Here is an 11387-nt window from a genome sequence, read left to right as displayed (position 1 = left end):
CTAGCCAGCGTGGACTGTGCTGCATCTGTGTTTCACTGGGCTTTGTGCAGGGAAGCTGGCCCTGCTTGGGGATGCTTGGCTTGTTTGGCTGCACATCGCTGCTTGCCCGCTGCGGCGATGGCCGGACTGGCTCTTCAACACCCAACAAGTGCGTCCTGCCCAGAGCAGTTATGTTCTCTGGTGTGTGGGTTTTGGGAAGGACCTGGAGGCGAACGGCTGCAGAGAGCAGGGTGGCAGTGAACTTCCCAAAGAGGCCGTGCTGCCACGCTTGCTCTTTTCCTGCTGGCTGTGAGCAGGCAGCGCTCGGAGGCAGGCGCCGCTGCCTGCCACGGGGCCTGCACGCCCTCATCCCGCAGGCAGAGTGTTCAGCAGGGGTCCGTCAGGGGGGTCCGATCCCAGCTTCTGCCTCCCCTCCTGCTTGGAAACCCCCCATGTTGCTGACACCCCCACCTCCACCCCCCCGAGAGGTCACCGTGCCCCACGCCCAGAAACGGCGGCTCTGTGACATCAGCCCCAGGGCCAAGGGCACCTCAGGCAGCGAGACTGCTGCGGGCAGTACATCGGCGGCTGCGCTGGAGGCAACAAGACCTCCTTCTTGCAGCTGACACGTGCTGCTGGCAGCGATGAAATTGCTCGCCGTCCTCGTCCTGCTGGCCATGTGCCGGCCTGCGCACGGCATGTGGGACAGCTGTGGGTAAGTGGGCCGAGGCTCTGGGAGGGAGCTCGGGCAGCCCTTGACGGGCTTTGCTGGAGGGGGCCCGCGTGTGCCCTGTGGCCACCCCACAGCTTCCCGAACCCGTGTGGGAGCCTCAGCTCCTTGCCAGCACCCAGGCTGCTGGCACAAGCCGTCTACGGGGCTGAAGCGGACAGAGGGCTGGAGGCACAGCCACGGGGTTCCCTGGCCCTGCCGTCCGTGCAGCCCCTCGGGGGGAGGGAAGACGGCTGACCTTCAGCCTCAACAGCAGCACAGCCGTCCAGCAGCACACTCATGAGTTTCTTCTTACAGCGGGACCTGCGGGCTCCGGCCCATGGCGGCTCCCTCCGGCACGTCGCGCGTGGTGGGTGGCACGGGTGCCCAGCCAGGGGCCTGGCCCTGGATCGTCAGCATCCAGAACCCCTGGAAAGTGGGCACGGGCCACGTGTGCGGCGGGTCCCTCATCAGCCCGCAGTGGGTCCTCACAGCAGCCCACTGCTTCGTCGGGGCCAGGTAAGGAGGAGCAGGGAAGGGGGCTATCCCCACAGCACCAGCAGGCGCCCTGTCCACAGCCCCACGAGCTCCTACCATCCCGGTGCCTTGCAGTATGCCCAGTGCCAGGGCACTGGTGAGCCCAGCTGAGAGACTGCTCCGCAGAAGGCTGGGCTCGTGCCACCGCTTCCTAGCAGCCTCCAGCTCCACGTTCCTGGTGCCCAAGGCGTGCTAGGGCAGTGGCACCCTCCGCAGCGCTGCTTTCCTCCCTGCCTTGGGAAGCAGAAGGCAGGGAACTGCGGGGCTGCTGCAGCACGTGGCTCCGCTCCCTCTCACCGCTCTCTCCATCTGCCTTCCAGGCACGTCACCATGTGGCGCGTGGTGATCGGGGCCACCCACTTGGCTCAGCCGGGCCCTGAGACCCAAGTGCGCAACATCAAGCGGCTGGTGGTTCACGAACACTACCGTAACGGCACGGAGAGGAACGACATCGCCTTGCTGGAACTGGACCAGCCTGTCCAGTGCGGCTACTACGTACAGCTGGCCTGCGTGCCCGACGCCTCGCTGAGAGTGTCAGAGCTGACAAACTGCTACGTCAGCGGGTGGGGTGCCACCACGGCAAGATGTGAGTTCCCAAACAGTGCTCGTGTCCCGAGGGCAAGCTCGGCACGCTGGGGAGATGGGCTGGGCTTATGGCAGCAGTGGCGGCGAAAGCCAGAGTCGGGCTGTGGGGACGTACGGCCACGGAGAGATGGGCCCGAGCCACTAGCCAAGGCGAGACAGAAGGGCAAGCCCGGCACAAGGCCTCTGCAGCGGCAAAGGCGAGCCCTAGGGAAGGGCTTCGCCCACACAGGGGAGGAGAAGTGGGAACAGAAGGGCTGCTGGCTGCTAACTCCTTCCTGTGCTCACAGCTGGAGGATCGACCGCTGTCCTGCAGGAGGCCCAGGTCCCCCTCATCGATGCCAAGCTCTGCAACAGCAGCCGCTGGTACAGAGGGGCCATCCACCCCCACAACCTGTGTGCCGGCTATCCGCAGGGCGGCATCGACACCTGCCAGGTAGGAGCGTGCTCCGCGCCAGCCCCCAGCAGCACAGGCAGCCCTGTCGCCAGCGCCCAAACGTCCCCCGGCCCGTGTTGCGCCTGCCGAGTCGCCCTCCCGCCGCTGGGTCCCCACCGCTGTCGGGGCTCGCCTGCCCTTCCCTGTCTGCAGGCCCTTGCCCAGCGCCCGCCTTGTCCCAGAGCCCCGGCACTCTGCCCAGAAAGGCCACCCAGTGCTCTTGCCCCAGCCCAGAGCTCCGGATCCCAGTCCTGGAACGTCCCCCTTCCACACCTCCAGGATCCACTGGGGCAGACAGGAGAGCGCCCGACCTTGCAGGCCCACCAGCCCCTCCCGGACAAGGTCCTACAGGCTCCAGCACCTGAGCAGAGCCTTTCTGGGCAGTGGGTACGGCTCTGGCAGGTGCTGGGAGAGAGAAGGGGCCAGCCACAGTGCTGCCGGAGCCACCCAACAACACTGGAACCCCCTCTCTCTCCTCCGCTCCGCTGCAGGGGGACAGTGGTGGTCCTCTCGTCTGTCAAGACAAGCACGCTGCCTACTTCTGGCTCGTGGGGGTGACCAGCTGGGGGAAAGGCTGCGCCAGAGCCAAGCGGCCCGGAGTCTACACCTCCACGCAGCACTTCTACGACTGGATCCTGGCGCATATGGGACTGCGCCCAGCAGGAACGGCTGCTCCAACGCCACAGCCAGTCTTCACCTCAGCCCCCGTGCAGAGGCCAAGGCCGATCCCAACCCAGTCGGGCAGGTTTAGGCCCTGTCAGTTTCCACGGCAGAAGCTGCTGGAATTCTTTAACCTGCTGCAGGAGCTCCTGCAGGTCCTAAGGGGGATAAAGGCTTGAGCAGCAGGAGGAACAGGAGCCAGTGCAGGCTGCAGAGTAGCACCACCCTTTCCTCCCGGGGCAAAGCCTGCTGAGATCCAAAGGCAGCCGCAGTGCCAGAGGTCTGCTCTGTCCTGCCCACGCTCCTCTCCGGGCACACACTTGCTGCGCTCGACTTAGTTCTTGAAATAAAGTCACCAGTTGTCACAGTTGACCACGCTTCAGTCCAGTTCAGTCTCCTGTGCAAGGCAAGGACTTCCACGGCAGGCCCTTGCGGCAGGAGGCTGCGGGCAGACAAGTCGGGCACAAAGGGGAAGCGTCACACCAAAGGGCTGAAACGGTGCCTGGACAGAGGGGAGGGGGCTGGGAGCCCCCATGGGATGGAGAAGACGGGTCACCGAGGCTCGCAAGAGGACAGGAGACAACAACGTGCCACGCAGACAGCTGTGGGGGCATGCGTTAAGGCACGCAAGCCCGTGCTTAGGGCCTGGCTGGGGTGGTTTGACCCTGGTTAGATGGCAGGTGCCCACCAAAGCCACTATCACTCTCCCCTTCCTCAACTGGACAGGGGAGAGAAAAATAGAACAACAGGTTTGTGGGTTGAGATCAGGACAGGGAGATCACTCAGCATTTACCCTCATGCGCAAAACAGACTTGACATGGGAGAACGAATGTCACTTATTACCAATTAACTCAGAGAGAAGCACTGAGAAATAAAACCAAATCTTAAAACACCTTCCCCCCACCCCTCCCTTCTTTCCGGGGCTTAACTTTGATCCCGATTTCTCTCCCTCCTCCCCCCCAGCGGCACGGGGCGGGAGGGAACAGGGAATGGGGGTTGTGGTCAGTTCATCACTGTTGTTCCTGCTGCTCCTTCCTCCTCAGAGGGAGGACTCCTCACACACTTCCCCTGCTCCAGTGTGGGGTCCCCTCTCAACGGCAGACAGTCCTCCATGACTTCTCCAGCGTGAGTCCTTCCCAGGGGCTGCAGTTCTCCACGAACTGCTCCAACGTGGGTCTCCTCCATGGGGTGCTGTCCTTCAGGAACCGACTGCTCCAGCGTGAGCCCCCTCATGGGGTCACCAGCAGCAAACCTGCTCCAGCGTGGCCTTCTCTCTCTCCCCAGGCCACAGGTCCTGCCAGGAGCCTGCTCCGGTGAAGGCTTCCCACGGGGTCACAGCCTCCTTCAGGCACCCACCTACTCCAGTGTGGGGGCCCTCCACGGGGTGTAGGCAGTCATCTGCTCCACCGCCCACGGGCTGCAGGGGGACAGCCTGCCTCACCGTGGTCTTCACCACAGGCCGCAGGGGAATCGCTGCTCCGGCGCCTGCAGCATCTCCTCCCCCACCTTCTGCACTGACCTTGGTGCCTGCAGGGCTATTCCTCTCCCATATTCTCACTCCTCTCTCTCGCTGCAATTGGTGTGTCACGGTCCACTCCGTGGACTCATGATGGTTCGTTTGCTGTGATCTGAAAGTCCAAAATTAAGGTGACCATGCCAAAGGGGTTTGCTACAATCAGACAGCGAAACTTTATTGTTTGCCCACAAAGTAGTGTGTGATAGGGAAAGAGGGTGAAAGGAAAGGAGAAAGTAAAGTGAAAAGAGGACAGAGATGGATAGCTACCACCACGGGTCCAAGGCGTCCCTATGGTCTCAGGTCCAGACAGCATCCTGCCGGTCCTAACGATCATCATGATCCTTGGTGGGGGAGCTTCCAAAGTTCGGGTGCTGAGGAGCCCTTTTTTATGCCCAGCAGCAGCCCTTGCTCCTCCTCTATATCTCCGCCTCTTCTTGGCTCCATCGATGCTGATCGTTCCTTCTTGATTACGGTTCTCAGGCTCGTCCCTGGCACCGGAGAACAGCACAGCACTCGTGAGACAAAACAGAGCCCTCTTGCCTCCGGCAAGGCTCCCTCCTTTGGCTGTTATCTCCCCCCACAAGGTTTCTAGAAGGGAGAAGCAGATACCAGCATCTCTTATCCTTTTGCTGTTTTCTGCCAGATGAACAAGTTGCTCAGCTCTCGTCCTTGCTCTGTCCGGGGCACAATGACCTCACAGGCCTGGCATTCCCTTCCCAGGATCAGCAACTGCTGCTCAGGCAGCAGACAAAAATGTCAAATGTGTTTGACAATGTTTCTCTGGGCAGTCTGGGGTGCAGCCACGAGTGCTTGGCTTTGGAACGCGGAGCTGGTGGTATGTTTTGCCGCTGTTGAGGAAGGTGCAGGCCTAAAGATGCTTGGGAGTTAGCCTGGTTCTCAGCTACTGCTGGACTTTCCCCTTTCCGCGTGAGCTCAGTACCCAGTTTCCCGGTCTCCAGGGGGTCGTCTGGACGTGTGTTTGGTGGTGGTTCATGGTGTCCTGCTGCTGTCTCTGGCAATCTGTTACATTGCTCATGGAGAGGCTCTTGTACTAGTGCTGTCAAGGTGTCGATTGCAAAATTTACAGACTCTCCTTCTCTGAGATGAGAGTCCAGAAATACTAATGGCTTCCCAATTGGAAATGCAGTTTGCTTTTTGTTTTGAGCAGTAGCGTGTTTGCGTATGCTGGACGTCGAACATACAGATTGTATCAGTGTTGGAAAATATTCTTTGGAGCAGCACGTGTGGTTTCTGTTTATACAGGTCTTCACCTGAATCTGCTGGGGTTTGGTGACTGAAATCATTTGCACTACTATGTTATAGACTATTTTGAATTGATTTTTTTTATTCCTCCCCCCACCCCCAGAAACGGCACTAAACCAATTGATGACTGACATACAAAGTAACTTCCAGTGCCTTGGTCTTCTGCAACCCTACTGCTGGGCAAAGGGAGAAGCTTGTGTTGTAAGAGGACCAGATGCCATGTGGTATCGAGGTAGAGTTGTAGGACTCAGCAGTGCCTATCTCCAGGTGAGTTTGATTATATGGGGGGAGGGGGCATGTGTGTATGAACAGGCGCACGTGTATGTTAAAAAAAAAAAAAAAAAAAAAAAAAAAAAGGCAAATAATCCAGTCGTCTACCGTCAGTTTATGATCACACCTTTTTTTTCATTCAGCTGACCTGACTATCCAGATGCTCATTCTGCTTAAAAGTGTGGTAACTGTCCGGATGTTAACGTTTCTGTTAAAGATGAATTCTACGTACCTATCTCAGTTGTCACAATCTTTCCCGTAGTTTTCTTGGTGATGATAAATGTTCTTAAGTAAAAAGCTTCCCTTGATCCCCTGTAAGTAATCCCTTGCAGGTTTTTTCTTCTTTTGCTGTTGGTGTTACCATGTGTGGAACGCTTTGAAAATACTTGGGTTTAGCTTCCCCCCACCCAGAGAGTCGGGGCTGGCTGTGTGTTTTGAATGCTTTCTGCTGCACAGGTACAGAGCTCCTTTTTTGAATGAGCAGTTAATCCTACCTAAACTCTTGAGTCTGCTTGCCCTCTTTCAACGTAGATTTGCAAGTCTGACTCCAGCCTGGTTCACGCATTCTTTATGTCTTTCACTTCTAAACTGCTGTGGGTTATTGCACAACACGTGGGGTCTCTTGCAAGACAAGTTTGGAAAGCGAACTTCTGACCTGCCATAGCGGTTTTTTAATCCTTTCCTTCGTTTCCACCTCATCACATCACCTGCTCTCAGCAGACCGTTATTTTTTCCCCCAGAGAAGTGAATGCTGTCAATGAACGCGTTCTCTGAGTAAATTTGACTGAATTATTTCAGGAAAGCTTTTCTTTTCCTATAGGTACAGTACATAGACCATGGTTACATGGAGAGGGTTATTCCGTGTCTTCTGTATCCAGCCGCGCTGTATGCTGGTGTTCCTGCGTTTTGCATACCCTGTGAGCTCCACAAGACAGTACGGGTGAGCAACGGTGACTTGGAAGAGGTTTTAGCTGATAGTTACTCAAACTGGTACGCTGTTGAGTCCCACCAAGGTTGAGGCTAGTTGCTGGCGTGTTTTCTTGCCTGCGAGGATGGGGAGAACAGCTGGAGGATGGTTTCAGCAAGGCAGGCTTTTACCAGGAGCCGCCGGATTGCTTTATGAAGTGACCATGCTTCAGAAGCAGCTGTCCTTGGAATTAAATCTTTGTGAGAGGGGACGCTGCGGTAGTTGGCAGGATGATACTCAGGAGTGGTAGTTTGTTTTGCAGTAGCAGCGAGAAGAAGGGGGGCCTGGATTTCTTAATGCAAAATAGCCAGAAAATTGTCAGTCTTCAAGTCCTGCAAAAGTTTCTGTCATTCTGCAGGTAGCTGTGAGGGAAACCCTCTGTTACCGCTGCTCAACTCATGGGAGTGAGTGGTTTAGGGGTTTTGTTACTCGGTAATTGGTATGTAAACAACGTTCTCCGGTGTCATCACACCTTAGTCCCATTTGAATGGTGCATTTAGTAAAGGTGAATTACTGAAACGACTGGCTCACTTTTGAACTTGTTCTTAAAGAAAACCTTTTTATTGCTGGGAGCAGTTCAACTGATAGATTCAGACAGACAGGCTTATCGGCCTGGGGGTTGGGACGCAGACAGATATTGCAGGGAAACACAGAAGTCTTTAAAGTGTCCTGTGTTTCCTGTTGTCTGTTATCTCCAAGTGTAATTCTGTGTCTTTGGGTTCTGCTTTGGGTGATTGTGCACACAGACCTTGTTAGGCCTGGGGTAAAGGTCAGCCTTGGCAAGCAGCGTCTCTTTCTAAGCCACTTCAACGTCTGAACTGGCTGGTGGGCTTTGTCACACGGAAAGTTTTAGTGTCCCAAAGAGCAGGTAACGTTTAAACTGTTGTAGACAAATCAAACCAGTGATGGGTGTTTTCAACCAAGTTTTTCAATGATAGTCGCCTATTTTCATGCCCCTGTGTTGAGGCTGGTGTGGGGCTTAGTGTCAGCGTCTTAATGTGTGGTGATTTTCTTGCTTTCACCCAACAGATTGGCAGTTTTCGGCAGCAAGGTGCAGTGGATTGCCTTCAAGAACTACTTACACATGAGGAGGTTGAAATCCATGTTCAGGTAGCTTAATGTATTCACGGGTGTGGAATGAGGCTTACTTTCTGTTATCTTGCTTTAATTTCCTTTTAACTTGCATCAGGAATAATAGGTGAAGGAGTACAGCAGTAAATGTGTTGCGTAGACAGATCAAAATCCCAAACTAAAGTTTTCTCCCGTGACTTTACCTTTGTTATAGTTTTCAGGCCCGAAATGTGTCCTTTAGAGGTCAAAAATGCTTTTTGGTGCTGTTTGTATTCTGTGTTGTCATTCTGACAAGCATCCTACCTACCACAGCATAAATTCTTGTAAATTCAATTTTAAGTTATTAAAATTGGGCGTAATCGAGTATGGACATGCTTAAATTAACGTATGACACTACAGGGAAACAGATAATCTGTATTGTCTGAAAACCTGCAATTTCAGATAATTTAATTTCTAATGGTATATTGTGGAAGAGAAGGGTTTATCGCTGAGTGAGCGAACGTGGGATGGTGTTTCAGTGTTAGACCGAGTGGTCGGGGCTGCCGTTCCAGGGACGGGCACGTTCCCATTTGTGTCGTTACCTGACATTAACGACCATCCTTGGGGGTTTCGTCCTGTTGGCGAATGAGTGGGGCGCGCGTAGGACTGACAGTTTGGAACTTCCGGGTCGCTATTTCTAAAACCTCAGTCACACTGTGCCTGTTCTAATCTTACTTTGTCCTGTGTAAGTAGGAATTACCAGATAACCCGTGGGGCAAATTGTCCGTCAGCCTGTATTTTGGTGGAACATCGCTTTCTTCCTTCATGGCATGTCAGAAGTTCTGTGTTGCTGAAGAGGGTCAGGACATAACAAAGCTGGTGAGCTTTTTTGTGTGTGTAGGTATGTCTCTTGCTGCTGTCCCTCTGACATTAAAAAGACTGCTCAGTTGCTCGTCTCTGCTTCAGAGGATCGTTTTCCCCTTCAGAGGACGCTGCTGTCACTGCTGATGTAATCGTGGCGTGCATGGCAGTGATGCAGTTAGAAGAATCTCTCAGCGTGCGTTAGAACTGAGTAACGGTGAAACCTCAATGGTGAATCAGTCTCTTGTTGCGTTTTGGTAAAGTCAGCACGTGACATGCGACTTTCTGCAAACTGTCTTGAAATGGGATTGTACCCTTAGAACAAAAATGAAATTTGGAAAACAGCCACCAAGCTGCATAAGGCGGTTGTAAGCAAGGAGCATTCGGAAAGCCCGGAATGCTCTCCGCAAGGCATGTAGCATTAAGCAGACCCGATCCAGAAATAAGCGGTTCAGAAGAATGTGTAAGAAAATGAGTGTTGGAGGTGTTCATTTGTGGACCAGAAAAGGGCAAGGCGTCCAGAGCTCGAGCTGGTTCTGGGAGCCGAGCCTCGGGAACAGCAGAAGGGGGAAGCCTGCAGCTCTGAGAATGTTCAGCCGCGATCAGCTCTGGGTTTAGCTGCAGAGAGGCTCAGCAGCCCTCCATCCTCACAAGCCAGCTGCTACGCTGCGTTGGCTGAAGATACCGTCACTATGTAAAGTACAGCCATTACCCATGTTATTATTTTATAGTAACTTTACTTCCTTGCTTCACATGCGTGTTTTCGGGTAGGTAACCTGGTAAGGACTGTGGTCTGTTCTGGGAGTGTTGTCGTGCTGTTAACAGTGGTAATGAGCTGCTTATGCAGAGCCCGCTACACCGGTGTCTTGCTTCAGAGTGTGTTCCTGTCTGCGAGATGCGCTTCTGCTGAGCTGACAGGCGAGTTCAGGAGCTGGTCTTTGTTACCGTAGCACCATCCCAGCTTAGTCATTAGCCAGGAGATTCCCTGGCAGGCAGTAGGGTGTTGGAGAGCACCCCAGAACCCTGCGCGTGGTGAGCTCACGGCAGAGAGTCTCGTCTCGTTCTGGGTGAACGTGTGCACATGAACGTGTCTTCATGTGCATACGTGTAGGTACAGGTGCTGCCTTGTGCTCCTAGATTCAGGCCTGGGGGACTGTGACCTTGCTTCATTTGACAGACGAGTTTTTAATCTCTTTGTTCTGAGCTGAGGTTTAACTAACCGTCATTTCTAGAATTACTTTTTCTACAGCAGTTGACGACAAACCCTTTCCAAGCGTCTGAGCCAAAATAAGTCCCCAGTTCCTCCTACGGCCTGTTTTTGTATTTAACCGCGCTGCTTGTCAGCCCCTCCGTAGGGAGGTACTTGAGGTCTGCAGGTTTTAAGCTCATGATCTGAGCGAGCCCTTGGCCAGCCTGGTCCCTTGTAATCTGCCCCTGGAAATGGCAATGCTGGCTTTTGGAACAGTCCGTCAGCTCGGGTCGGAGGAGAGCTGCGCTTCAAACTGCTGTTGACACCCTGGGCACGTTCATTCAGTGAGCCCCTGCCTTCTGAATGACAGCCAAGGCCGTGCTGAACAGACTTGACGCACAGCCGTTTGTGATGGGACTGACTTGTAGTCGTCTGAGCGCTTCCAGCCTCACCAGGAGCTGTTCAGCCACCAGCCGTTCTAGGAGGGACCAGCGTCTCCTCAGGCAGAGGGAGAACCCTTTAGGCAGAAGCAGCAGCGTGCGAAGGGCTGGTTCCTTCTCCTCTGATTCCACGTGGGCTTCCATGGTAGGAGAGCAGATGCTGCAGTTGGTGTTGCAGCACTGCCGGCAGCGTTGCAGATCCCAGCACTGGGACTGCGAGGTGGTTGGGCCCTGCAGCTTGCAGGAAGGCTTATTCCTCCTGTCCCTGTTCCCCACTTTTACACAGGCAGTTAATTCCCTCTGGAACCGGTGATCTGTACGACTGAAAGACCTGCCCGATCCCCTGAGCTGTTGTTTCCTTGTTAGAAATTTATCAGGCCAGGCCTTGATGAAGGACGGGGCTGTCACGTGACTGTGGCCGTATGCTGAAGGCCAGCTGTGTGGGTCGTGGGTCCCGCCATCTGTGACACCAAGAAGACCTGTTCTGTGGCTGATGTTTGCAACAAGTCCAGTGGAAAGGCGTTCTGCAAACACCTGGGTAGAAAGCCCTTTCTGCTTTCCTTTTGTCAACAGGAAAGGGAAGTCTACGGTACCCTGTCTGTGTCGGGGAAGTACAGAATCTGAGACTTGCCGGACTGTCACTTCGATCTTCCTCACCCTAAAGATGTCTTTAATGCCTCAGCCTACTGGCTGGGCTCATGTAGGCTGCTCATGGCCAAAGCTTTGCGTGTGGTGAAGGAGGTACGAGGTGACACGCTGCCCTGCAGCCTGCCCTTTGCTTTCTTTGGATTGAATTCCTCGTGCTGAAAAGTGCTCCTGTGTTGCCTTATTAAGTGTGCAGTGTTAGGTGATGTGTGAATTATCTATTAAACATTCAGGGTTTTGGCTGTGGCTTCAAAGATGCATTAAGGAATGCGAGGCCTTTTCA

The 11387-nt window shown here is 54.4% G+C and overlaps 1 protein-coding gene across 1 annotated transcript; it reads left to right on the top strand.

Annotated features, from left to right (window-relative positions):
• Positions 1-611: 611 nt before the first annotated feature.
• LOC147412306 (acrosin-like) lies at positions 612-11083 on the top strand. Its single transcript, XM_086481478.1, has 6 exons — positions 612-694; positions 1007-1207; positions 1546-1811; positions 2098-2243; positions 2735-2911; positions 11033-11083. Exons 1-6 carry the CDS (start codon positions 624-626, stop codon positions 11081-11083), a joined length of 912 nt encoding a protein of 303 aa, XP_086337604.1. The 5' UTR covers positions 612-623.
• The last annotated feature ends 304 nt before the right edge of the window (positions 11084-11387 follow it).

This window comes from Leptosomus discolor, unplaced genomic scaffold (genome assembly GCF_034619465.1).
Source record: "Leptosomus discolor isolate bLepDis1 unplaced genomic scaffold, bLepDis1.hap2 HAP2_SCAFFOLD_31, whole genome shotgun sequence".
Lineage (NCBI taxonomy): Eukaryota > Metazoa > Chordata > Aves > Leptosomiformes > Leptosomidae > Leptosomus > Leptosomus discolor.
Note: the sequence above shows the minus strand (reverse complement) of the source record. Positions and strands in the feature narration are given on the sequence as shown.